We start from the raw sequence: 26,406 nt of genomic DNA on the forward strand, positions 1-26,406 counted from the left end.
ACTCTGTAGCTATAGATACAAACATTTACAAAGAAATGAGCAGGCTGGAGTGGAGCAGCTTGAGAAATCTCACTTTTTCCTTCTGGGCCTCCTGGAGCAAGGGCAGCTGGGTTCCCTGTGCTGTAAACAGATCAGGGCTGCTGAAAAAAAAACACGACTGAGAAAGAGCACACCCTTGGTGATGATATGAAACAACGTGGATCCAAAAAATTTCCACATGCTGCAGAGGTTTCATGTTTCTGTTGCCTCTTCCCAGCCCCTCCTTTAGTCCCTGTGATCTGCCTTAGGATCTGCATCCCACATCCAAGCTGACTGTAGCCTGCTCATCCTCATCTGCGTCCTCACTGCTGCTGAAGGGCTGATCCCTTGTGCAAGCACTGCTCAAGCTCTACACCAAAGAGGAAAATGTGGTTCCCAAGACATTTGGTTCCATCTGCAAGGCTTCCTTGAACTAAGGGGGAACTGGAGACGCTGCAGTCCTAGCACTTTAGCGGATGGGTCGGTATGGGAATGTCATGCCTGGTATAAACGTTTGTACAGGATGGGCTGGGAGTGCCGGGTGTGCCGGGAGCGCCGGGTGAGCTGCATGAGCAGGGTAACCCAGAGGAGGGGTATGGATGTGAGGGTAAAATCCTGGTGGCAGAGCACCGTGGGTTGGTTGCTGTACTGGACCTGAAATCACCAGCTGGAGGAGGCTGTGGAGAGAAATGCAGAGAGGTGAGGATTAGACAAGGCTTTAGTTGTGGCTCTCGCCAGCCCACAAGGGCCTGGCTTTAAGGACAGTTCATAGCCAACACATGGCACTGCTGAGAGGCAAGAGGGCAGGGATTTAGTTATCATAGAATCACAGAATGGTTTAGGTTGGAAGGGACCTTAGAGATCATCTACTCCAACCTCCCTGCCATGGGCAGGGATACCTCTCAACTCAACTCAGCTGGTAAAGACCTCATCCAGCCTGTCCTTATGGACCATTCCCCCACCCTCCCCTCCTTTCCCTTTAACAACAACAAAAAAACCCCAAACCAAACCAAACAACCTTGGTTTCTCTTTGCAAAGAGGAAAGAAGCAAAGTTCAGCTTAGGGTGATGTAAAACAAGCAGGGCTTTGGGGCTAGAACAGTTCTGGGGCAGGTTCCACACTGTCATTTTGTTTTCTCTTTCTGTGCATTTGCTCTAACACAGGCTGGGCAAAACCACCTAGAAGGTGGGAGTCACTGAAGTCTCCTTTAGTCAAAAGTTGAGTTTGCAAGGGAAGAAGTAGCCAGCACTGTCACCTTTACCTGTGTGCTAAACTATGGGAATGAGTAAAGGCCAACTTCCAGAAACTAAACACACATTTTTAGAGATTTTGTCTCAGCAGCCCTCAGGTGTGTGTCTCACAACATGCATCAAAACCCACAAAGTAGCAGAAGGATCTCTTACTTGTTATGTGGTAGTCTGGAGCAGACAGTTCTCAGGTCATCTGAAAGAGGACAGAAAACATAGCAATAAGGTAAAGCCAAAATTAGAGCAATTTTCCTCTTTGCTCTCCTTAGAATCACAAAATGCATTGGGTTGGAAGGGACCCTCAAAGGTCATCTTGTACAACCTGCCCTGCAGTCAGCAGGGACACCAACTAGATCAGGTTGCTAAGGGCCCCATCAAGTTTGACCTTTATGGTCAAGGATGGGACCTCCATCACATATCTGTGCAACCTGCTCCAGTACATTCCTCATTGTGAAGAGCTTCCTCCTCAGGACCTGCTCCAGTGTCAAACCACTCCCCTTGTCCTACTGCCACATGCTCCTGGAAACAGTCCCTTCCCAGCCTTTTTGTAGGTGCCCTTCAGATAATGAAATGCAGCTACAAGGTCTCCCCAGAACCTTCTCTTTTCCTTCCCAGGAAGATGAGATTACTGAAAAAGCTCCAATCATCAACAGATCCAGAATCTCCTTCTGGGGCCAAAAATTTCCATAGGAGAGAAAATGTTTCTCCACCTTATCAGTCTCCACCTAGGCTTTCCACACCAAGCATTTTATTGTTCCCCCATTGAACCTGTGCTGCTGGGTGGAAAATGCAGCTTAATTTCTAGGCAGACCAAGCCTCAGTGTAGAATTTGCAATATCAAATCTACTGTGAAGTAGTAACTAAGACAAAGGAAATACAAGGTTTGACTGCCCACTGTGAATATGGCCTTCAGGATAAGAAAGGCCAAAGCTTACCCAACACCTGTTTTGTACCAGTTTGGGTTTTTTCACACTGAATTACCTTCTACCTCTACAGCATGAGCAAGTGTTCAAAAAGTACCAGGTCAAAGGATAAAAAAAGCCACAGCTGAAATCAGCCAGCAGCTCAAGAAACTCCACTTTTCTGCCTGTTCTCATTACAACCAGAGCTACTTTATGAAAGGCCACTCTCCAGCCACTCTCTTGGCTGTTGGGAAGCTTCAAGCCTTCTGGTTGCCTAGAAATTGCCTGTTTTCAAGAGAATGCATTGAGGAAAAAAAAGTCTGGCTGACCCTGTGCTGGTGAAGCACTTTGCTTTTTCCATCTCTGTGGTTCTTTGGTGAAGAACTGGTTTTGGAGACAGGAAAGACAGACAAAAGCCATGTTAACCAGCTCCTTTACTGAGTATAACTGAAACTACACACACTAATGAGATCTCATTACAGGAGAGCTGAAGGCCCAGAAGTTCCAGATGAAGTTTGTTTGCTTATCAAATTCCTTGTCTAGCACACCCACCCCATAGATTTGTCTGCTTCATGGACTCTCCTCCAGCAGGCAGGCTCAGAGAAACACAACTAAATAAGGATTTTTCAATAGTTACAAGCAGTTATGAGGAGGTCACATGTCTTCCTGTCAGATAACCAGCTAGAAGCTCCTTGTTATATTTATCTATGGTATAGCTGCAGGATCAGATCTTCAGCTCCACATCAGTGATCTCTCCTTTCTTACTCCCCATCCAGTTATTTGCCCTGAAGTATTTCCTGTACTATTACTTCCTAAGAGCAGCAAACTACCACTTCTGCAGGCAACACACAGATCTTTGCTCTCCCCACCTCAAAACTCCCCCATACAACATCCACATGCTGGAGGATAGGAACCCTATGCCAAGGGCTCCACCAGCTCTGTAGACAACGTACCTCTGGTGCACAAGAGTGCTCCTGATGCCATGGCCACCTGCAAAGCCTGAGCCAGTCTGTCTAGAGCCAGTTCAATCTCTTTGGATGCATTGAGAGGGTTGAGTTCATCAGATAGTCTGTTAATTTCCTCAACAAGTGGAACCACGTGGTCAAAGGGTATCAACCCTAGGCGCCCATAAAGGTTCTTCTCTGTTAAATGCCCCTGAAGCATCATGAGAACCTGCAGAACACTTAGATGCAGTTTTGAATACAGCTGGTGGCAATCTCTGTCTTCTCCTGCAGCTGAGTCCTTGGCAGTTTTGCTGGGGGGATGTCCATTTGAGAGAGAGGCTTTCTTCTTCCTTTTGTAAGCCAAGGGGGCCTTCACACACCAACGGATCAGTCCAGTCAGGGGGGTGAGCTCCAGAAACCCTATTGGCAGGTTGGCTGCGATAGGAGTGTTCAGGAAGGTGATGAGGATCAAGCGAGGGTCTTCAAAGATCCAGGAAACAATCAACTCCAGCAGATCCGAAGGAGGGATGAGGTCATCTGAAGATAGGAAAGTTAGTGCTGGGTATGCTGAGCTTTGCACTGAAGCACAGGATTCATTAATCTTTAATTAATCTCTCACACACCCTTCCTGCACTGTCACAATTTCAGAACTCTGCTGGTTTTTACAGAACACCAAAGCAAATGCTCCTTTGTCCCTGAGAAGACAACCACATTCCTGTTGACTTCACCTTCTCCATCTATTCACAATATACCACCAAATGCCAACATTTATACCCTTTCCCAGTAAAGCTTCTTTTGATTTTTTTTTCTCTCCCACTCATTATCTGCTCACTTTTTCTCCAAACTCACTCTTCATTTTTCCTTGCCACAGGCATTACAACAGGTGAGGGAACAGGAAAAACTTGTTGGCCCTTTTTTCCTCTCTTCACCTCAATCATTCAGCTCATTTTCTTTAACACTTACCTAAACAAGTGGAAAAACAATACCACACCACACTCACATGACAGGCAAATGATAAGATTATGTAAAGGTTCAAGTGAGAAGTGAAAGGTGGCCATGAACTCCAGCTTGACCACAGACAAATGAAACATTCAATGATGCAGTCATGGTGCATCATCCCCTCACAGGGGATGCCCTCTGTGGAGCATGCTGCTCTTTGTGCCAGGCATTACCAGCCTGCTCCTCCAAAGATACAGCCACTGAGTGGTTATTTTTATTCTCCCCACAGTGACAGATGAAGCAACAGCCACACCCCAGAGCTTCTGTCCATAATTGCAGGGAAATAAGCATCTTTAGGATTTCAGCAGCTGACCTGCTTGCAACAGTTAATTTGTGTTGCGTTATATTGCACTTCTCACTTTGAAAGACAGGGCCTGGAAACACTTACCTGAAGAGAGGTCATAGAGAGCTGTGACAGAAGTAATGAACTGGCAGCAGAAGCGAGGACTGGCACTGAATATCTGCTTCAGAGTCTGGATGGAGCCTGGCACCAAGTTGCAGTAGTCATCCACCAAGGCTTGGGCCAGCCTCACGCAGTACACAGCAGGGGTTCGCTGCAGAGGTGCACACAGGGAGAAGTGGATTAAGCTCAGCCAGAGAAAATTGTGGAGAGCAGACTTTAAAGTCTGCATGGCCTAAGCACCACACCTGCCCACACTACCCACCCACTTTGCTGTTTCAAGGTCTTCCCAAATTACCATGTGTTTTCTCTCTCTATCAAAGATCCACTCAGACAGAAATAAAAATTCCTATTTCACAATATTAAAGTAAATGGTGATATTTTGTGTTTACAGTATCTGTAATTCAAAAGTAAAACCTTTTACATCAGTATTTTTACTTAGATGGAGGTTTGTTTTTTTTTTTTTTACTACTTCAGCAACATAATTTAGTAGTTCAACTAGTTCAGTACCAGAACAACCAGTTCAATGACTTCTCAGCTATGCTTGAGATTTTTAATGTGGAAAAAAAAAAATCTGTGCAATTCTCATGACACTTAAGAGCTGTGATCTGAAAAAAAAATACATCTTCTTCCATTATTCAGGTCACATCCCTTCCTCCTCTACTAAGGCTCACTAGGTGAGAAAAGAGGGAACCCACAGAAACAGTACTGGTCTGCTTCTCCCACTCTTCTCTCCCAGCAGAGTCTTTCTGCTATTCCCTTTCCATAAGGCAGGTGCTTTCTGCACAGCCCACAAAGTAGCAGGACAAAGATGTACTTCCCAAGTAGAGAATCTCAATGGGAAAGGAGGAGATAAAGGAGATCCCTGGTATACTGCATCCACAGATATGAACACCAGACACAGATATTTTGTGTCCCTGTCTCAGGAGAGAGGTTTGTCTCTTCTGCCATGCTCAAACTTGCACACAAGGTATTGTTTATTTCCCAAACTCCAAGGTCAGTTTCTTTGGGTAACATGAAAAGAAGTGCCCTGGTTTTGTTTCCTAAGTTGGTCGATCCACCACCCCACCCCCCCGCCAACTTTCAGTGCGTTGGGGTCGGGTGGAAAAACATTAACAGAAAAATCAAAAAACCCTTTCACCCACAGTAAAAAACCCCAAACTTTCTTGTGCCAGTGCAGCACATAAATGGACTGGCAAAAGCTATCCCTTGTGCTGAAACTAAGGAAAAGACTTGAGCCCAGAAGTGAGGTGAACTTAGCTGCAGCAGGCAGGTGTTGTATCAGCTAAAACAGCCAGGGAAGAGCACCTGACTGTACCCAGCTGCAACCAACCAATAGTGACACTATGCCCCAGTTCCCCTGTCATGGCACCCTCCCCTGCTCCTTCCCTGCCTGCACAGAAGCTGTACCTGAAGCCAGAAGGCAGCACACTCTAGAACAGGAACCCTACACACAGCCACTGCCATGGAAACCAGCTTTCCCAGCAAAGCCATCCTGCTGTCATCTGCTTTGTTTCCTTGAGGACTGAAGAGAGACGAGAAAATGATCTGCCGGACTGAATCCTTGGTTTGCTCTTGGAAATAATTGCACATGATCTCAAGGAGCTGAAGTTCCTGAAGTGAATTCAGTCTCTGAAAGAATACAAAAGCATAGCTGCAAAATACAGTGGGGCTTTCGAAGAACTGAGAGCTGCTATAGTGAAAAGCAGGAGCAGGAAAGGCTGAGAGTTTTCCTCAGGTGTTAGAAACTTGGTCTTTGTGTACAGCACACATATTCAAGCTTCTTAAACCACCAAAAACCTCGAAGTTGCATTTGAATACCTGGATACCAAACTTGGGTGCCTGTTGCACCTGGGAGTGCTGCCCATGAATTGAGAGATGAGACTGACAGCAATACTAGGGTGAAAAGTATTTCCTCCCTCTATTACTTAGAAAGGTTGGACCAGATATCCTTGAGGTCCCTTCCAATTTGGCATTATAGGAGTAAGGTAACGGCACTAAGGCCCAGTCACAGTATCGTGAGGCTATTTGCAGTCCACAAGAACCTTAGTAACCACAACTTCTCAGGGCCCTGCCTGGTCTTCCAGAGTTCTGGTCAGTCCACCATGGTCTTGCCAGCCAGTCTTCTCCTTGTCATAAATCCTCAGTAACCAGCACCCCAGGTACCTCATCCTGTCCTCCTAGAGCCTCAGTCTCCAGCAGCAGCTCCCCGAAGAACCTCATCCCGTCCCTTCTAAGGGACTCAGTCTTCAACAGCAGGCCGCATCCCAAGGACCCTGTTCTGTTCTCCTAAGGTCTCAGCCTCTAACAGCGGCCCACCTAGGGATCCTGTCCTGAGCTCCTGGAGCCTCAACCTCCACAGCCACTCCCTGGGGCTACGCCCGGCCTTCCAGCGCCTTATGTAGCTGGCCTTATGTCGCCAGCCTCCTGGGCCTGTCCTGCTTTCCCCGGGCCTGGACCTCCAGCAGCCCCGGCGGGGACTGTCCGGCCTCTCAGAGCCTCACTAGGCCTCATCCCTCGAACTGCCCGGCCCTCGGGGCCCACCTTGGGCGGAGCGCCACGCTCTTTGGGGACCTGGAAGAGGAACTCCTCCAGCAGCTCGGAGGGGCCCTTGTCGACGAGGGGCAGCGGGGCGTTCTGCAGCTGGCTGCTGAAGTAGATGTCCAGGTGGTACAGCACCTCCTTGGCGGCGCTCAGCGCGTCCCGCCGCAGCAGCGAGTGCCGGATATCGCTCATGGCTCCGAACCCCACCGAGAAGAGAACCCTCTGTTCCCCTCTGTTCCCCTCTCCCCGCCGGCCCAGCCCAGCCCGGCCTGGCCCCGCTCGGCGCGGCGCGGCCTCCCCCAGCGGCAGAGGCACAGAGAAGACGGGAGCTACGGCGGCCCCACAAGGACAAAAAGTGCCCACTCGCTCCGTTGACGGCAGCGCCCCCTGGCGGACATCCCGCGGCGGACAGGGAGGAGGGCGATGGCTCGGAGCTGGCGTTTGAGCCGTCTTCACGGTCTTGGCATGGGATGAGTCCGGCCCTGAGGGACCTTGTCCCTGGGGAAGCTAGTCTGGGGTTTGACCTGGGGGGTCTTGGCCTGGGGAAAGCCTGGCCCTGGGGCTGACCCTTAGGGTCAGAGGGTGGTCCTGGGAGGGTCCTGACGGCATGCGGGAGCCGGGCCTGAGGAGGAAAGCCTGGGCGGGGTCTTGGTCCAGTGGACCCTAAGCCGGGGTCTGACCTGGAGAGCCTCAGGTCTGGGCCCGGCCCTGATCCCACTGTGGAGAGTGTGGCACAGGCTCTGGCCCTGCTCTAGGGGGCGCTTGGCCCCAGGGGCAGGGGCTGGCAGAGTCTCCCCCCCGCCCCAGCCGCTAAGGAGCACCTAACGCTGCAGGGACCTGTCGTGGCACTCCTGGGAACCGTGGCAGCTGCCTTTGGAGGCCAGGAGAGAATATCAGCCAAGAACACAGGGCAGGGCTGGGGGGAGCATGTGGGCTGTGGGGTCACCACAGCTCAGCACCTCACAGCAGCCCTGGGAATGTGTTCTGCCCCAGGTGACCTCCTGAGGAGGATGTGGGCACAGGCAGCATGACAGGGACTCATCAGTTTTTGGACCTCCTGGCTTGGTTCCGTAACCGAAGGACGGAGCTGGTGGGGCTGCAGCAGCACACACAGCCCCCAGCACTGGGCATCCACCAGCCCCAGCTTGTTGGAATTGTGGGGTGCTGGATGGGAACTGTTGGTGAAATAAAGACTTTTTAAGAGAAATTGTAGCTGGTATTGGGTGAGAGCTGCCCACCCCCCAGACTGGAGAGCTGCTGTTCCCCACACGGAATCCCTGCACCTCGCAGATCTCTCTCAGCAGTTGCATTAAGTCAGGCACCCTCTGGGCCTTACCCGTGGCAGGAGCTGTTGGCACAGGCTGAAAGGGTTGATTCTTGCACCAAGCAGATCTTTATTTCCGTGAAAAATGCCATATGGAGCCTGCGGCCTCACAGGCTCCTTGGCTGTGCAAGCACTTGGCAAGGTGAGCGTGTCCCTCCCCATAAATGCAGGTGCACGTCCCTCTCCTTCCAAAGACCTTGGGCAACACAAAGGTACGTCCCTCTCTCTTCTCCTCCTGTGCCCCAGCAGCTCTCCTCTTCGATGTCACCTTCTCCATCTGGGCTTAATTTTACCATTATGCTGGACCTGGGCAGAGCTCAGAACATTGCCCAGGGTGCATGGGATATAGGAGCCTCTAGGCTGCTGTGCCCCCGCCAGCAGGGAGGTTCTGTGGGGCTTTGGGCAATTTTTGGCATGACCAAATCATCCCATTACCAAATTGCCACGTCACCAGCTGGAGGGACAGCAGCGCTCTGAATGGTAGCATTTGCAGCCATAGCAAGGGTGCAAGTGGGAAAAGGTAAGGGTTTATCTAGAGCAGCTGCCCCAGGAGAAAAAGCAAGCCTGGGGGCAGCAAGTCCTTCCTCTGGCCAGGCTTCAGGTGTGCCAAAAGCTGGGTGTCTGCTGGTCCTCTCAGCCTATCCTGGCTCCCGGTGAGGCAGGGCACCCAGAGCAGTTTAGCTTGGGCAGGCTCAGATCCCCATCAGCTAGTGAAATATTACCCCAGGGGAGCTAAGTGCCATGGGAAATGCTTCCCAAATGCCTTTCCCCGTGGTGGAAGCTGCTGTGCTGCCTCAGTTGTGAGCTCTGGGAGACTCCAGCTTGGGTGAGGATGGGGCAGGGGCAGTGCTGGGGTGGTGAATAGGTGGGCAGGATGCCCCAGGTGAGGATGCTCCAGGCAGGGAAGGAGGAGGGGAGAGGTGTCAGGGGGGTCCATCTTTTGTCCCAGCATGGCTGCTGGAGGGACTTTCGGGTCTCTGGCACAGACCCAGGGAGGTCTGGGAGAGGCACACGGCTAGCTCTTGCCCCGGAGCCAGGCGAGGTGTCTGGGCTGAGCACGGTGAAGGAGGAAGCAGCTGCTCTGTGTCACCCTGACATGGTGTTCCCTACTTTGCCAGCAAATTACCTGCTCCAGCTTCACAGGCAGTCTGGCCTTCCTCCAGGAGGGACAGGCACAATGAGGCCCTGTGTCAGCAGGAGCTGAGTGGCTGGATGGGAGAGCACCATCCCTGGTGGTTCACTGGAAAATGCACACCTCCAGTGAACCCAGTACAGCCAGTGGGGATACACTGGTCACCCTTGTCCTCTGCACTAAATTCCACCCCCAGCCAGGGGTGCTGAACTCATCCCTGCCCCTCTGCATGCAGGATGGCATCCTCGAAGCTCGTGCTGTCACTGCTGGCTGCAGCTCTCCTGCTGCATATGGCCACCACACTGAAGATCAGCGCCTTCAACATCAAGGCGTTTGGAGACACCAAGGTGTCCAACCAGACGATCGCTAATATCATTGTCTCTGTGAGTGATGGGGGCTGAGGAGCAGTCCTGGTCGTGCTCTGGTCTCTGGGATGTAACTTTCTGCAGACATCTCTCCATCCATGCACCCACCTACCAATTAATCTACTTGTCCACACCCCCCCAGCCACCCACCTATGCCTGCCTTCCTTCCTTCCACCCACCCATCCATCTCTGCATCCATCCATCCATCCATCTGTTCTTCCCCCATTTCTAACTTGGGCCACCTCCATTCTTGCTGGTCCCCAGCCAAGGATGGGTGATGCTTAGTGCTGCCCAGGTTCCTCACTCAGAGCAGCCTGCAGGTAAGGAACTGAAAGGATGGTGGGTGGATGGTAGACAGATGGGTGTAAAAGGGCACTGTGTCACCCCACAGTCCTTTCAAGACAGAGGTCACTGGAATCAGCAACGGAACTCCCTGGGCTCTCAGGTTCCTGGCTGCCCTTCTGTTGCCACCCTGGGAGCCCTCACAGTGCAGCCCAGGCACCTGTTCATGCCTCCATGAGCAGCTCCTGGTCAAAGGTGAGCAACTCTGAGCTTGTCCTTCCAGATCCTGTCAGAATATGACATTGCCCTGGTGCAGGAGGTCCGAGACGCTGACCTGAGTGCTGTGAAGAACCTCATGGACAAGCTCAACAGGTGACCTCGATGGCACAGTGCACCTGCAAATGGGAGATTGGGACACATCCCAGCTGGCATCTTGCCACACTGGGTCACCCTCTGGCTTGGCCAAAGAGAGCCCAGTGTGTGCTGGGGAGCATAGGGAGCCTTCTCTCACCCTTTCTCCATCTCGCTGCCAGTGCATCCTCACACCCATATGACTATTTGGTCAGCATCCCCCTGGGTCGGACCAGCTACAAGGAGCAGTACCTCTTCATCTACAGGTAAGGGATGCTGCCAGGGTCCAGCATCCACTGTGTCACCTACTGTCACCCCAGCAGCTCCCAAAGGGTGGTGGGTACCATCAGGGCTGTGGTGGGGCTGCTCTGCTCTCTTCCCTCAGATCAGACATGGTCTCTGTGCTGGGAAGCTACTACTATGATGATGGCTGTGAACCTTGTGGGACTGACACCTTCAGCAGGGAGCCTTTCATTGTGAAGTTCTCCTCACCCACCACACGTGAGCAGAGCTGGTGTTGGGAGGAGCCCAGACCTGGCACAAGGTCCCCTCTGCACAGGGCTGAGCCTGGATCTGTGCCTGTTAGGTGGGAGGTTGCACCCTGGCACCCAGCTCAGGGGCTTCACTGGGGTCCTTTACTGCTGTGAGGGCTTCTCCCACCCATGGGTTCCTAAGGGTCCTGTGTACCTGCTCAGCATGGCCAGCACCACTTGCTGTTTCCAACCATGTACCATCTCCCACCATCTCCCATCACCTCCCATGCTCTGTCATCTCCCACCAGGTGTTTTTTCCAGTTGCATACTCCCAGCTGTTTCCCATCGTGTCCTATTTCCCATCACCTGCTACCAACCATCTTGTGCCATATCCTGCTATCTGCTTCCTCCACTTGGGTGCTGTCTCCCATCATATGCTATCTCCCCTCATATGCCATCTCTCATCACCTGCCATTTCCCACCCTGTGCCATTTCCTGCCCCATGCCATCACCTCCCTTGAACCTCCCCAGGGCACACACACTCTCCCAGCTGTCTCCCACCCCTATCTCCTTCCCAAAACCACAGTGGCTTGGAAAAACTGATGGTAAAGAAACATCAACCCCCAAATCATACATGGAGGGATGCAGCTCTCCCCTAGACATTTCAGTCTGGCAGACCACAGAAAGTCAGCTCACCCTTCCCCTTTGGTAGCTTTTCCTGGCTGCTAGCAGGGGCTTGGCCTGGTTCCCTGGGCTTTCTGCTCCCTTCCAGTGCACTGCACCCAAGTCAGAGGCTGACAGCCACCTCTCTGGCAGAGGTGGAGGAGTTTGTGCTGGTGCCCCTGCACTCTGAGCCCAGCAACGCGGCAGAAGAGATTGATGCTCTCTACGACGTCTACACCGATGTCATCGACAAGTGGGCAACTAATGTAAGGGGTAGTGGAGAGCTCAGCTGCTCCCTGAGGAAGCGTGGTGGGCTGGGGTATGGCCACCACATATCCCAGTGGCCATCCTGGGATGGACATGACCCACAGGAAACCTCTTGTACCCAACAGAGTAGGTGCCAACTCGGCAATGTCCAGCTGGCAGCTCTTGGGTGGCGCCACTGCCATGACTGGGGGAATCTCAGGAGGTTTCTTGGTGCCCCCTAAGGTTTTAGGGAGCCCTTAGTGCCCTGTAAGGTCCGTGGGCATGGACACAGTGTGCTGCCCCACAGAACATCATCTTCCTGGGAGACTTCAACGCTGACTGCTCCTACGTGACCAGCTCCCAGTGGCCGTCCATCCGCCTGCGCTCCCTCCGTGCCTGCGCGTGGCTCATCCCCGACAGCGCTGACACCACCGTCGCTGACACCACCGACTGCGCCTATGACCGGTGGGTACTGTGGTGGTGGCACAGCGGCTGGCATGGGGGGGGGGGCTGACAGACACTAACGCCCCCATGATGCCCTGGCAGCATTGTCGCCTGTGGCACCGCACTGCGCCAGGACATCGTGCCCGGCTCTGCCACTGTCAACAACTTCCAGAAGACTTTCCACCTCCAGAACAAGGATGTGAGTGAGGGGCTGGGGCACACCCGTCCGCTGGCATTGACATCCAACCCGCTATGCCTCCTGGGAGCACGGGTGGGCTCCCTTTTCTCCAGGGTGTACCCAAGGGTGGTATGACCTCCAGCCCCTGCTCTGATGCAACCCTCTGCTTGAGCATTTTGGGGGACTTTCTAAATTTTGGGGAGTGGAGTGTTGGGGTCTATGCCAGTGACGGTGGGTCCAGACTAGTTCAGCCACTTCCCTGCTTTCCCCCACGCTCAGGCTTTGGCTGTCAGCGACCATTTCCCAGTGGAAGTGACCCTGAAAGCCCACTGAGCCCATCCCTGTATTGGTGGCTACCAAGACACCCCAGCACGCACCTGCATCCCTGCTGGGAGCCCACGGACTACCAGTGCCAGCCAAGCTGCCTGCCATTCCTGCAAGGAGCTGCTCTCTGGGGTCCTGTGGGCATGGCATGTCCTCTGCTTCCATTAAAAATGAGCCTTTTCAGCCCTTGCAACTCTGGACTGAGGGTCCCTTCAACCTCTCATATCCAAGCCTCCCATTTCCCTGCCAGAGGCAGTCCCACTGGGGCTGGAACCAGGGAATTCCCCGGGGCTAGAGGTCCCCTTCCACCATCAGGAGAACAAGACCCATGGGTTGGAAAGGGCTGCTCCCCTCTGAGCTGCCAGTGGCAAAAACAGGGACACCAAGAAGGGCCCAGGAGTCTCTGATCAGGATTTGGCCACCTTGCTGTGGCGTGGGCTCGTGGCTCATGGGGCCGCATCTGTTGGAGCCTGCCTAGCTGTGGGGTGGCTGACAGGGTGCTGAGGGTGAGGGTGGGGGGAGCTGGAGGACGTGAGTCAGCTGCTGGAGGTTCGTGCCTCCTGTGGGGGGTTTCGGTGTGGGCAGGGCACTGAGGGACACTGGACTCACCCCGTGACTGGGTGTGGGGATGCGAAACGCAGCAGTGCATGCCAGAGCCTGGCAAGTCCTGACATGAGCAGCCGTGGCCTCCCCATCCGCTCTGCCACCACCTCCCTGACAGAGCCACTGCTCACTCAGCTGGGGTGGCATCATGACCTGGGGTGGCATCATGACCTGGGGTGACGTCATGACCTGGGGTGATGTCATGACCTGGGGTGACGTCATGTGCTGGTGTGAGGGACACCAGCCCTGCTGGGGCTGCTTTGGGCCACCAGTGGGGCTGCTTTAGGTGACAACTGGGGCTGCCTTGTGTCACCAGTGGGACTGCTTTAAGTGACAGCTGGGGCTGCTTTAGAACACCAGTGGGACTGCTTTAAGTGACAACTTCGGCTGCTTTAGGACACCAGTGGGACTGCTTTGGGTCACCAGTGGGGCTGCTTTAGGTCACCAGTGGGGCTGCTTTAGGTGACAACTTGGGCTGCTTTAGGACACCAGTGGGACTGCTTTAAATGACAGCTGGGGCTGCTTTAGGTCACCAGTGGGGCTGCTTTAGGTGACAACTTGGGCTGCTTTGTATCACCAGTGGGGCTGTTCTAGGTGACTGCTGGGACTGCTGGAGGTGCTTGCAGCTGTCTCTTCTTGCCGAGGCTGGTGGTGCTCAGCCTGCCTGACCATGACACCGGACACCCCACCATTTCCTTCTCTCCCCTCTAATTACCCAGTCTGAATCACCCGTGTCAACACCATCACCCTTCGCCACCTGCCTGGCCACCATTCCTGATGCTGTGACCTCGGGGCCACCCCAGCTGCAGCACCTCGAGTGCTACACGACCACCCAGCCCCGCTGGGATGTCCCAGCACCGCCACACCTCCCCGGCCACCCCTAATCCCCTCAGCACAGGGGTGGCTATGCCAGCCCCGCCCTGCCGCCCTGTGGCTTTTGGGTTTCCCAATGTAGGAAGCAACCCAAAGCTATGCCAAAACCCCCACGGGGGTGTCCGACTCATCCTGCTTTGCCGGCACATCCACTGGGAATAAAGCCGCCCCTCCCGCAGCCGGGACGGCAGACGCGCTGCGCACTCGGCAAGGTAAGGAGGGATCTGGGCTCTGCAAACTTCAGCTGGGAACCAGGAGGGACTGGGATGGGTTGGGATGAGCTGGAAAAAGGAGTTGCTCCCTTACGCCAGCAGTGGGGACTGATCAAGGATGTGGAGCAGCCCAGGGTGCTGGTGGTGGTGGTGGCTGGGGCTGGCAGGAGATGGAGATATCATGACAGGGAGTAGTGCCAGGCGACCCTGGGAGCTGCTGGGTGGATTCACCACAGCAGGATGAGGTTTTAGCTTCCCCTGGGACCAGTGAGCCAGCAGACAGACTGTGCTGGCTCAGTGGGCTGCTCCAGGCAGGACTCATCATGGTACCTTGCCACACACCAGGACTTTGGAAGGACCTGCATGGGTACTTTTTTTTTTTTTTCTTTTCTCTATCCCCAGATCCAAAGCAGTTTCCCAAGTTCAGCTCCCATTGCTGCCTCCCTGAGACTCAACATCACTCCTGCAGGATGGGGACTGTAGCACTGGCACTGTCCCTGCTGGCTGTGGTTCTCCTGTGCCCAGCCACTGCCACACTGCGTGTTGGAGCCTTCAACATTCAGGCATTTGGTGACACCAAGATGTCCAACGAGGGAGTGGCGAGCATCATCACCAATGTGAGTGCAATCAGTGACACAGTGGCACTGGAGCGGACCTCAAATGTGGTTCCTGTGCCAGGGGGATGTGGGGATGTGGACATGAATGAGATGACATCCCAGTGCCCTGTGTGAATGAAGACTTGGTGGGGTCCAGGTTGGGGTATCACACATACCCCATGGTCCCTCTGAGCTCTTTGTGGGGACATTTGCCCTGGCACTGATGGACATGCAGGTCCCCATGGGGTGCTGTACTCAACAACGTGTCAAGGTGTTTGGCCAGGACACGGGTGGAGGACAGTGACGCTGAGCTGGTCACAGGTTCCCTCTCACCATCACCATCCCTCTTGGCCTCACAGATCCTGCGCCGCTATGACCTGGTGCTGGTGCAGGAGGTGCGTGACTCCGACCTCAGTGCAGTCACCCTGCTCATGGAGGAGCTCAACAGGTACGAGTGGGGACAGGCCCAGGGTGAGACACTGACATTAGCAGGGACAGCCAAGCTGGCTGAGCAATAAAAGGCCAGAAAAAGTAATTCATCAGCAGAAGGTTTGTTTCTGGGAAGGGGGATAGGAGAAAAATGCTGAGCTGAAGCTTTGAGCAGGCACTGAAACACATTCAGGAATAATCCAGGGAGGGGAAGGGCGATACAAGCAGCACAGCCCACCTCTGAAAGCTGATATCCCACCAGATCACACAGAATGGGAAGGAACTACAGTTCGGGAGAGCTCCATCTCTAAAACCTAACAGGAATTGGCAGAGGAGAGATAGGGGATGAAGGGGACAGGGGCAGACAGAACCCCTCACCCTAGGACCCTGGGTATAGCAAGCAGACCATAGGATGGACCCAGCAGCAGATAATGCTCCAAAGTAAGCATCTCAGGAGGAAAACAGGCTGCTGGGGTGGGCTAAAACTGGCATCACAGGGTGGCAGACCCTTGGCCAGCTGGGTGCTGACCCCATTTTGGGTGAGGGCATAAGATGGAGATGGGCGGAAAGGCAGCAAGTGCTACTGAGCAGGTACATCCAGCCCATGTCCTCACCCCTTTGGTGTCCCCTCCAGCAGGGCCACAAAGCAGCCAAGGCAGGGAGGGTGATGCCAGGCTCCCAGGGTGCTCATTAACCTAATTTAGCTTTGCTGCAAATGAAGGCGAGGAGCGTCCCTGCAAAGAAGGGGGTGACAGGAGCCTCCCTGCGTCCTGCCTGCAGCCAGATATGCCTGAGGAACCACCCTGGGGTCGTAGGGACAGCAGTGTGGCCTGGAGCACTACGATCCATGTCACCCCACTGCTGGGACACATTGGGTCATGGACACAGCAGAGCAGGACTGGTTGGTGCCAACCCCATGGTTGGACTATCCTCTGGCCATACTGAGGCTACTCCAGGATGGTACCAACCATGTCACCATCCTGCCTTTGTGTCTCTGCAGTGCCTCCAAGTCCTCATATGACTACGAGATCAGTGGCCCCCTGGGACGGGAGAACTACAAGGAGATGTACCTCTTCATCTACAGGTAACAGGGCTGGGTTTGCTGCCACCTGTCACCACAGCCACAGTATATCAGAGGTTGGAAGGGACCTCAAGAGATCATCAGGTCCAACCCCCCTGCCAGAGCAGGATCACTTAGGATAGTCTGCACAGGAACACATCCAGGTGGGTTTTGAAAGTCTCCAGAGAAGGAGAGTCCACAATTCCCCTGGGGAACTTGTTCCAGTGCTCTGTCACCCTCAGTGTAAAGAAGTTTCTCCTCATGATGAGCTGAAATCTATGTTCAAGCTTGTACCTGTTGGTCCTTGTCTTATCACTGTGAACCACCAAAAAGAGCCTGGCTCCCTCCACTTGACACCCACCCTGGGGGCACCAACACCATGGAGGGGACACAGGGCGATGTCTAGCCCAGGGTCACCATGTCTTTGGTCCCACAGGATGGATGTTGTGTCTGTGGTGGACACCTACCAATATGAAGACCCTCAAGATATCTTCAGCCGGGAACCATTCATCCTGAGGGTCTCAGCACCCCACACCAGTAAGCTGGGGTGGTGCTGGGTGGTGGCATAGGGTGGCCATGGGGCTGACATCCCTCTCCCCTGGCAGAGGTGGAGGAGTTTGTGCTGGTGCCGCTCCACTCAGCCCCGCACGACGCAGTCGCCGAGATCGATGCTCTCTACGATGTCTACTTGGCCATCATTAGGAAGTGGGGGACAGATGTGAGTGCCACCAGCATCGGGGGTAGTGCTAAGCCCCAGAGACCATTCAACCCATACTGAGTCCCCACTCTGTGGCTGGTGCAAGGGTGATGAGATAGGAACCCTGCTCCTGGCCTGTCCCCTGCTGGGGGTGATGTCCTGGGCCCCAGAGCTGACCTGCACAGGAGGACTGGTGTGGGGGTGACCTGTTCCCCAGCCACCATGAGCTCCCCCTTCTCCCCACTACAGAACATCATGTTTCTGGGGGACTTCAATGCCGACTGTGCCTATGTCCAGCGGGGCGACTGGTCCTCCATCCGCCTGCGCACCAGCGACATCTTCAAGTGGCTGCTCCCCGATGACACCGACACCACCGTGGGCAAGTCACACTGTGCCTATGACAGGTGAGTGACACCACAGCACTGCTGCCACCCCAGGACTCCCACCCTGCACCTCCCGCAGCCAAGCGTGGGGGCAGGAGAGGGACCCAGCAGCTGTGTCTCCCTGGCAGGATCGTGGTGTGTGGTGCCAGGCTGAAGAGAAGCATCGTGCCAAATTCAGCTGCTATCTACGATTTCCAGCGTGCTTTCCGGCTGGACCAGGAGGAGGTGAGTCTGCTGGGCACTGACAGTGTCTGCTGGGGATTAAGCAGCCTGGTGCAGCCATGTAGCTGCCACAATTGAGTATCAGCACAAAAATGGAGATGAAGCAAGCAGCGGCTCGAGCTGGTTCCAGCCACCTAAACAAGGAGCTCAGGGTGACAAAGAATCCATGGGTGGAAACAGGAGGGGTGATTTGGTATCATTGCTTGCCCCTGTAGGGAAGAGATGAAATACATGGGGTTTCTTGGTGGCCTTTCATGGGCACATCTCCAGGGCTTGGGCGAATCCAAGCTGGCACAGAGCTCCCAAGTGAGACATGGGAGTCTTGGAGGGCAGGTGCTCCCCTGCCAGCACCACACCTGGGCATCTGGTCATGAGAGGTGCCAAAACTGGAGCCTTGTGTGTTGAGTATATTTGGGCTGGGGATATCATGTCCCCCACCAGCAAGCAGAAGGTTCTGGCAATCACAGCTGCCCTGCCAGCCTCACCACCATGACTCAGGACTCACTGAACCCCTAAGTTACACCTCCCCACCTCTTGTCCTTCTCCAGGCCCTGGCAGTCAGCGATCACTACCCAGTTGAGGTGACGCTGGCAGCTTGAGCTCCTGCTGCCACAGACTGTGATCCAGCTCCAGCTCCCAGCACCATCCCATCCAGGAGCCCTGTATGTGGCCTGCTTTGAGTCCCAGTTTGGAGAAGTCACGGCTGGCCATGCGCAGCACACCAACCCACCACGAACCAGGGGAATGAAGCATCCATCTCCTACCTCATCAAAGACTTTATTGACAAATCTCATTTCACAATTAAGTGTTGGACAGGAGGGATGAGATCCAAGGACCAGCAGGCTTGGGCCATAGTGGTGTGAAGACCCTCTCCCTGTGTGTTCCTTGGAGGAGCTGAGCAGGCAGCTCTCCCTGATCTCAGGAAAGGCAGCAGTGGTGACAGGCACTCTACAGGGACTAAGGGGAAGAGACATTTGGGGCAGCCATGGGAGCAGGCATTACATCACCCAATGCTGACACTGCAGATGGCTTCAGTGTAAAGTCTACAGCTACTGCAGCGTTTTGGAGGGTCACTGGAGTCCCCGGGACCAGGCCCCAGGCTGTTGGCTCCTTAACTCTTCTTCTTCTTCAGCATCTCCATGTACATGCGAAGTGATTTCTGGATGGACTCTTTTGAAATGAAGCTGATAAAGTTCTGAATGTCTTCCTCTCGGTGAGCTACCAGGCGGTCCAGCACTGCCTTCCTCATCATGGACTTGGTGAGCTGACGGGCATGGTCTGCAGGGAGGAGAGTGAGGATGGGGAACATGCATAGTACTCAGCCCTGACCAGCTCTCAGCCACTGCCACCATATGCAGGTGCCTCCAAACAGGGAGGTACCACACAACAAAGGGCTCTTTGAAAGGTGTATGAAAAACCCACTGGCTGGAAGCTGAACTGGATATATTCTGACACAATAAATTATGATCTGTACCACTCAGCAGGGAGACAACTGATCTGCTAGGACTGGGGACAAATGTTGTGCACCTCTTTCTCTTTGTGCCTACCAGAAGCAGCCAAAGAGTGACATGTGATTGAACCTCCCTGCAGCACTCAGGAGGTGATGTGGGATGGGATAGCTCAGATCCAAGCCCTGGCCAGTGGAGAGCCCTCTCTCAGCCCAGGAACCACACATTGCCAGCCCTGGAGCAGCCCAAACATGCATGTGATGTCTGCACTTGCTGTCTGTCCTCACGTCCCCATTGCCATCCCCAGCTCAGCAGAGCTGATCCAGACCACAAAGATCTGGCAGCCACCCAGCCTGTTTCCTCAACTCCATGGCAGCTTTCCTGGGGTAACACCTCCACTGCCAGACATGGAGATTCAGCTTGTATCTGGAGCGCAGGCACGTCTGGACTGACTCAACAGGGCTGGCAGGACGAGCCAAACTGGAGCCACGTGCCCTGCAGAACCAGCTCAGTGTCCTCTCGTGCCAGGGCACTGGCAAGCCCATCTCTGTTAGCCCAAGGCTGCCTACCTCCCAGCCATCCACACCTTCCCTTTAAATCACCACTGTTACACATAGCTCCCAGGCACCAGCCCCAGTACTGGTCCTTCCCACCCAGATCAGATCCCCTTTCCCCCTGCCAGAGGTGCCTCCCTTACCAGGAAGGGCCAGCCACTGTGCCATGACAGCTACAGCCCTCTCCTGGAGCTTCTCCTCTGGCACCAGCTCATCCACAAGGCCAATCTTGTGGGCCTCAGCTGCGGGGTGAAGGGAGCCCAGCTGGAGGGAGCGTTCAGCAACTCGGTGTCCCACAACATTCACAAATGTGTCCTTAAACCTAGAAGAGATGGGAGGAGAAGCCATGGTCAGGGGAAGAAACACCCAGAAGCAGCTGTATGCAGATGTGGGAGCTGAATAGGCTTGGTCCCACTCCCCAGCCATGGGTCTTCACACAGCAGCTACAGGCTCAGCCACGCTGTGCTGTCAGGTGAGCAGAGCCATTGCGGGTTCTACTCCAAGAGCTCCCCCTTCTGTTCCTGAGAGCTGCTCTACCCTCAGTGCCCAGGTAACAGCCGTGCCTGTTTGCTGTGAGGTGAAAGCTCCTCTCCAACAGCAAGTTTACACCTTCTCAGAGCAACCAAAGGCCTGGGTCTCAGTATATTAGTGTCCCTATACTTCCAGAGATCTCCACAGCCATGGGATTTTGGAGTGTATCCAGAGAAAAGCCTATTCCCAGATTGAGCCTGACCAGGGAGATTTCCCAGCACTAATTTTGGAGCTGACTCCAGAGTCAGAGCCGGTCCTTGCTGGTGAAGAATGTGAGGACACTCTCCAGCCTGAAAGCTTTCCAGACACCTGCAGAAGAGGGCAGAGAAATGAGGCTCTGTGTCCTGCAGCTGCAATACCTGATCAGTGATATACAAAGCACAACTCAGTGACCAAACTGATAATAAACTCCTTGAAGATGAACTCTTTTTTTAGAGACCTACATGTGAAATAAGAAGTGGGAGGCACTGCCCTACCAGAAGGGAGCCACAATGCCCAGCTGGGCTTCGTTCAGGCCAATGCTGTATTTGGGGTTCTCCACCATGATCCTGTAGTCACATGACAAGGCAACAAGGCAGCCTCCTGCTGGGCTGGAGCCCTGGCAAAGAGAAGGAGAGAGTGAGTCTAGGTCATGGTTAACACATCCCCATGGCACCAGCTCCACTGTTTCCTCCAGTGCAGGGAAGACACAGGGTAACAGAGCAGGTGTCCCTCAGGTCTCTGAGGGATTTGATTCAGAACAACCCTAAAGAAGATTTATGGTAGGGTTTATCCTTTCATTTTTCAATGTTCTTTGTTTCTGGCATTTGCCAGCCTGGAAGTCTGGTGGATTAATCTGTGTTACTCAGGTTGCAAACCCTGCAGCAAAGATTTACTGTGGTATTTTCTTGTAACCCTACAGGAGTTTTTAACTCTGCTTAAGTTTGTAACTCTAATTGCCACAGAAAGTCCTGTCCTCAGGCTTTGTAAAACCTTCCTTTTGCAACTACCTTTGCACATCTCAGTGATTGCTTAGTCCTGCACAGGATGTCTGCTGGAAGCTGGTCAGAGACCCAGCTGCCTTCAAAGCCAACCTATAGACACGGAACCATGAACTGCTGAAGCAGCACTGCCCTGGAAAATGAAAACAAGACACTGAGCAGGTAACAACCTACCTACAGGCATTGAGACTCAGAAGGCACTTCCCTGATGGCCAAGAACCAAAGCTGGAGAAGCAAAACTCAGTGGTAAAAGGGCTTACAACAAACTGCTGCCTGAAACTTGGGGCAGTGCCCAGCTGCCTCCCACCTCCTCCCCTTTAGTAAAGCCATGCAGTGGCCAAGTGAGTGACCTTGGGGTGACTCCTATGAGTCTTGTCAGGGACAAAGCAGCTGGTAGGCACAACAGGTGTCCTAAGCCAACACAACAACTCCTCCTAAGCCAACTGCTTGGCTCCTCTGAATCTGCCATCAATTGCCCTCTGGATTTTACCACTGGCCTACAGCCTTCTCCTAGTCCTTCAGCCTGCAGGACAGACTCCCAGTTGAGCAGGATGTGAATTCTGTGGAAGCTCTCCATCATAACCAAAGTGCTGCTGTAGCCCAGCAGCTTTCACGGAGTCTGCAACACTCTACAGTTCCACACCTGCCCATATCCCAACACACTGAACCACAGACACACTGCGCAGGTGTCCCCACAAACACATCCCTGTATTCCTTCCAGCACTGACAAGCCTGATTTTCTGGCTGTCCCTGCCCACACGGTGCAAACAAGCCACAGAAGTGACAGACTGCAGCAGGAAGGTGTATCTGAAGGACATACATTGACTGCAGCGACTGTCACCATGCTGGAGCCGTACACTCGGAGCCACATCTCCTGCACAGCTCTCCAGAACTCAGCGTAGTGCTCCGTGCTCTTCCCGCACATCTCGGTGATGTCCAGGCCAGATGAGAAGATTTTGGGAACGTTCTGGAATTGGGAAAATACAAACATTGCTGAGAGTAACTGCTTAGGGATGACGCTTCAGCCCTCTAACATGCTCAGCCTGGCAGCCTGAGAGAAGTGGTATTTAAATCTGACACAAACCAGGGTCTTTCAGAGTTCTGGAACAATGTCCCTAGTGCTCCCACAGCTTGGATCATCCAATCACCATGGCCTGCAAGGCTGGGACTCTGCTTGAGCACAGTTTCTCAATATTGGGGCCTCTGTGTGGGTACATCAACCACACAGCACAAAACCTGTCCTGTCCTATGACCAGGCACCACCTCATTCCCACATCACATCTGAGAATGAACACTGGCATCTCCAAGCAGCTCGCTCTGGGCAGTTGAGGAGATCTCAAAGGATGTATCAGGTTTGCAGATAAGCAATTTTGGGTCTAATAACAAATGACAATACTCAGTTGTTACTGTTCTGCTAGAAAAGGGCATGGAAGAAAGAGCACAGCCCTTCCAGGATCCCATTTCCCTCCCTCTGCCAGCCATCAAAGCTGCCTCCCAGCTGTCTTGTGCCAGTGCCCAGGGAGCCAAAGGCCAAACACGAGCAAGGGAACAGCATCCCTGCCTGCCAAACTGCCCCTGCCACAGCTCACAGCCCGAGCCCAGCACAACACATACAGATGTGAAGATCACGCCTCGGCAGGCCCGGTCATTCTCCAGCTTCTCCAGACTTATGCAAAACTCAGTGAGGAAGTCCAGGCTGAGGCTGTTGACTGGAGGGCTCTTGAACTTCATCATGGCAATGCCTGTTCCATAGTAAACACAAAGACATCAGAACCCCCCACCACAGCAGCATGCGCTGCCTTGTCCAAGAGAGTCTTACTTGCCTCCTTGCTTCCCTGCTCACCTAGGTTGTGCCTTTCCACTTCTGGCTCTTCCAAAAGCCCACAAGAGCAAGGCTCTGCCTTTGCCCAGATCTACCTGAAAGCTAGGCTCACTGAGCCAGTGGTGGACCTGGAACGTGAACAAGCATGTGTGTGGTGGCACACCATGCGCCCCAAAGATCTGCTAGTTCCCAAGCCCAGTTCCCTTCTTTCTGGGCTCACTGGGTAAGGTTGATCCTTCAGGTTCTATCCATGGGGTCACAAACCTTTATAAGCCTGCCAGCAGCACTGTCACCCTGGCCAGCATAGCATGAAGGGCTCCAAGCCCTCATCCCCTTCCAAACTGCACTACTCTACCCAGAGAGGTCCTCATAAAACACAGTCTGAGTGGTGCAGCCATGCCCTCAAGAAGAAGCATCCTTTCTTTGGGGCAGGGATGTGGGCCCATGACAGCTGTTCTGGTGCAGAAAATCTCAACAGCTGCTTTCTGCTACTCTACCAAGTCCCTAGAAAGGACATGTGGGCAGGAGACAGGGTATGAGGTCTGCCCACAGTGACAGCTAGTTTGCTAGTTGGCACCCAAGAAATAGCCACCTCAAGTGCCCATGACTAGTGAGACTCTCATCCCAAATAGCTTCTCGCTGATGGTCCTAAGAGCTGGAACATCTGGGACTCTGGTGGCTTTCCATGCCCAGGGCCACACACGCTGTGGGATAAGCACAAAAGGGGCTTTTTCTGTGTCCCACAATGCCTTGTGGGCTGAGGGTGACACTGCCGAGGTGCCACATGCCCTACCTGAGCTCTCATCCATCTCCACCAGTATCCTGTTGTTGCTGAAGGCACGACACGGGGCGACTTGGAGGCCGGGGGGCTGCAGAGGTCGGAGGGACTGGTGGGCTGCTCTGCCCCATGCCAGTGGCTGGCAGCAGAGGGGGAGCACACCTGGGGGAGACAGGTAGAGCAGGTCAGGGCACAGCACAGGATACGGGGACACCTTAACCCACGGCAGGAAGATATGGGGGACACCCTGACCCACTGAGGAAATATGTGGGGGTCACCTCGACGCACGACCGCTGACTCACTAAGGGAGATCGTAGGGCACCCTGACCACCGCGGGGGGGACACAGGGAAGGGCTTAGGGACACCCAAGTTGCGCGGGGGGAGTACGGGAGAGACACGGGGGGAAACACGCTGACCCCCAGAGGAGAGAGGCGGAGAGAGGCGGAGGGACGCGGATCACCCCCGCCCGCGGGGCCGGGCGCACCTGACCGGACGATCCGGCGGGCGAGGCTGGACACCACCGCCATCTTCTACCCCCGGGTCAAGGGTACGGCTACGGGGCGGGGCTTTGGCCGAGCGGCCCCGCCCTGCCCCGCCCCCAACTCGGAGGCACCGCCCACGGCTCGCTCTGCGGTGCGGGCGTGCTGCCTCCCCGTGGCCCGCGCTGCCTACAGTGACTGCACTGTGCTGTGCTGTCAGTATTGCCCTGCCTGTACTGAGTGCACTGTGCTGCGCAGCCTGCGGTGACTGCACTGTGCTGTGCTGCGCTGTCAGTATTGCCCTGCCTGTACTGCGTGCACTGTGCTGCGCAGCCTGCAGTGACTGCACTGTGCTGTGCTGCGCTGTCAGTATTGCCCTGCCTGTACTGCGTGCACTGTGCTGCGCAGCCTGCGGTGACCGTGCTGTCTGTATTGACTGCCTGCACTGTCCTATCCTGACTGCCCTGCCTTGCCTTGCCTGCACTGTCCTTCTGCACTGCCCTGCTATCACTATCCTGTCTCCTCTACCCTGTCCTGTCCTGCTTGCCCTGCAAGCCTGCCTTTGCTGGAGACTCTGCATCCAGCATGCCAGTCTCTCCACACTGCTGCCCTCTGGTAGCTGCTTCACAAGACTTGGCCCTCCAGGGCCATATACCATGTTGTCCCCCTCCTTCCCTGCATACACGGCTCCGTTCTCCCTTCCTGGCCTCTGACTCGGGCGGCCAGAGTCCCTGGGAGCTCCTGGGCCACGGCCGTCTGGCACCGCAGAGTGCCTGGCCCGGGGCTGCGGGGTTGGCAATCCCTGTGCTGGTCACGGTCCGTGGCAACTGCAGTTCTCATCGTGGTGGAGGCCGCGCCGGGGCAGCACCGCGGGAGCCAGCGCTGGCCCTGCCGTGCAGGCAAAAAGCGTCTGTCAACAGAATAGCGGAGACAGAGCTGACCTTCAGCCTGCTCCTCGATGATGACCTGTGGGGTGGCTGACCCAGGCACCGAGGGCAATGGCTCGTCCTTGGCCCCATGCTGCTGCGGCGGCTGGAGGAGCAGGTGGGTGTGGGGGGGACACAGCCTGATCTGTGCCTGCGAGGCATTTGGCGTTTTGGGCTGGACTGGGAGTCGGGCAGCATCACAAGGGATCCAACATAGGGATCTGGGCTCACACCACCTTCTCTCACTCCCTTGCAGTTTCTCCGGCTCCAAGAGGTGACACTGTGCCACTCCCAGAGCATCGCTGAAAACTACAACATCTTCTGTAACATCGATTGGACGCTTCCGGGCACTGACCGAGCTGTCCTGGGCACCGCCGGCCGACGATTGCACCATAGGCCGAAGCGGCTGGAAGTGACACTGGGCGCCCTGAACCCAGATCACCGCCTACTCACCCACCCACTGAGGGCGCTAGCGGAGGCTGGCACCAAGCCGCACAGCCTGCCAGAGCTCATCGATGGCAGGCGGCCACAGCGATCACCGAGCTATCGAGCGGGCGGGAGGCGGCGGTGGGTGAGGGAGGCTGGCCGGGCGGGGTTCGTGCCGGGGCCCGGGCGGAAGGCGTCTTTCGGGGGCGTTGCTCCGGCGGTTGTGCCCGTGGCTTCACTCGTGGGCTGCGGCAGGCGGAGGTGCGGAGGCGTTAGGCCGTGCGGTGAAGCGGCGCCAGCCGGAGCAGGCCGGAGCTCGGCCGGCGGCTGCCGGCGCTCCGTGAGTCGCCCCGGGGAAGCCCTGCTGCTCTCCCCTTGAGCCGATTCTAGCGCGCCCAGGCCCGACAGAGTGCCCCGGAGGCGGGGTGAGCTCGGGTCGCCCGCCCGGGAGCTGCTGGTCGCAGAGAGTTGGTGTGCCGGGGTGGGTGGCGGTGCACGGCTCGGTTTGCTCCCTTCGGTCTGCGGCGTGGAAGAACCCGGGAGTCCGGAAG

The 26,406-nt window shown here is 54.9% G+C and overlaps 4 protein-coding genes across 5 annotated transcripts; 2 read left to right on the forward strand and 2 right to left on the reverse strand.

The window, feature by feature from the left end:
• Positions 1–7,246, reverse strand: INTS15 (integrator complex subunit 15). Of its 2 annotated transcripts, XM_054391150.1 has the most exons (8): positions 7,055–7,246; position 6,786; positions 5,921–6,084; positions 4,499–4,664; positions 3,588–3,648; positions 3,121–3,353; positions 1,422–1,461; positions 1–695 (listed from the first exon to the last, which is right to left on the reverse strand). In XM_054391150.1, exons 1-8 carry the CDS (start codon positions 7,244–7,246, stop codon positions 488–490), a joined length of 1,065 nt encoding a protein of 354 aa, XP_054247125.1. In that variant the 3' UTR covers positions 1–487. The 2 variants fall into 2 exon arrangements, with proteins under 2 accessions (XP_054247125.1, XP_054247124.1); XM_054391149.1 differs by lacking the exon at position 6,786 and having other exon boundaries at positions 3,121–3,648; positions 5,921–6,142.
• A 2,500-nt stretch (positions 7,247–9,746) lies between these two features.
• LOC128974471 (deoxyribonuclease-1-like) lies at positions 9,747–12,845 on the forward strand. Its single transcript, XM_054391120.1, has 8 exons — positions 9,747–9,893; positions 10,441–10,529; positions 10,691–10,774; positions 10,894–11,009; positions 11,798–11,910; positions 12,198–12,355; positions 12,437–12,533; positions 12,792–12,845. The coding sequence occupies exons 1-8, from the start codon at positions 9,747–9,749 to the stop codon at positions 12,843–12,845; spliced, it is 858 nt and encodes a 285-aa protein (XP_054247095.1).
• Positions 12,846–14,994: 2,149 nt separating this feature from the next.
• Positions 14,995–18,510, forward strand: LOC128974475 (deoxyribonuclease-1-like 2). Its single transcript, XM_054391123.1, has 8 exons — positions 14,995–15,141; positions 15,480–15,568; positions 16,550–16,633; positions 17,046–17,146; positions 17,215–17,327; positions 17,556–17,710; positions 17,818–17,914; positions 18,460–18,510. Exons 1-8 carry the CDS (start codon positions 14,995–14,997, stop codon positions 18,508–18,510), a joined length of 837 nt encoding a protein of 278 aa, XP_054247098.1.
• Positions 18,511–18,677: 167 nt separating this feature from the next.
• On the reverse strand, positions 18,678–24,551 carry ECI1 (enoyl-CoA delta isomerase 1). Its single transcript, XM_054391141.1, has 7 exons — positions 24,509–24,551; positions 24,040–24,186; positions 23,039–23,166; positions 22,245–22,391; positions 20,921–21,042; positions 20,057–20,235; positions 18,678–19,189 (listed from the first exon to the last, which is right to left on the reverse strand). The coding sequence occupies exons 1-7, from the start codon at positions 24,549–24,551 to the stop codon at positions 19,023–19,025; spliced, it is 933 nt and encodes a 310-aa protein (XP_054247116.1). The 3' UTR covers positions 18,678–19,022.
• Between the last annotated feature and the right edge of the window lie 1,855 nt (positions 24,552–26,406).

The sequence above is a fragment of the Indicator indicator genome, chromosome 22 (assembly GCF_027791375.1).
Source record: "Indicator indicator isolate 239-I01 chromosome 22, UM_Iind_1.1, whole genome shotgun sequence".
Classification (NCBI taxonomy): domain Eukaryota; kingdom Metazoa; phylum Chordata; class Aves; order Piciformes; family Indicatoridae; genus Indicator; species Indicator indicator.

Bases quoted from the DNA above. Each gene is read 5' to 3' on its own strand.
- INTS15 (XM_054391149.1), bottom strand. From the start codon at position 7,246: ATGAGCGATATCCGGCACTCGCTGCTGCGGCGGGACGCGCTGAGCGCC. The intron at 3,649-4,498 runs GTAAGTGTTTCC...TCCTATCTTCAG, and splicing joins TCTCTATGACCTCTCTTCAG to ATGACCTCATCCCTCCTTCG. The intron at 696-1,421 runs GTAAGAGATCCT...TTCTCTCCACAG, and splicing joins TCCAGACTACCACATAACAA to CCTCCTCCAGCTGGTGATTT.
- LOC128974475 (XM_054391123.1), top strand. From the start codon at position 14,995: ATGGGGACTGTAGCACTGGCACTGTCCCTGCTGGCTGTGGTTCTCCTG. The intron at 17,147-17,214 runs GTAAGCTGGGGT...CTCCCCTGGCAG, and splicing joins GGTCTCAGCACCCCACACCA to AGGTGGAGGAGTTTGTGCTG. The intron at 17,328-17,555 runs GTGAGTGCCACC...TCCCCACTACAG, and splicing joins TTAGGAAGTGGGGGACAGAT to AACATCATGTTTCTGGGGGA.
- ECI1 (XM_054391141.1), bottom strand. From the start codon at position 24,551: ATGGCGGTGGTGTCCAGCCTCGCCCGCCGGATCGTCCGGTCAG. The intron at 22,392-23,038 runs GTATGTGTTGTG...TCCCAATTCCAG, and splicing joins GAGGCGTGATCTTCACATCT to AACGTTCCCAAAATCTTCTC. The intron at 21,043-22,244 runs GTATGTCCTTCA...TCTCTTTGCCAG, and splicing joins TGACAGTCGCTGCAGTCAAT to GGCTCCAGCCCAGCAGGAGG.
- LOC128974471 (XM_054391120.1), top strand. From the start codon at position 9,747: ATGGCATCCTCGAAGCTCGTGCTGTCACTGCTGGCTGCAGCTCTCCTG. The intron at 10,530-10,690 runs GTGACCTCGATG...TCTCGCTGCCAG, and splicing joins CTCATGGACAAGCTCAACAG to TGCATCCTCACACCCATATG. The intron at 11,911-12,197 runs GTAAGGGGTAGT...GCTGCCCCACAG, and splicing joins TCGACAAGTGGGCAACTAAT to AACATCATCTTCCTGGGAGA.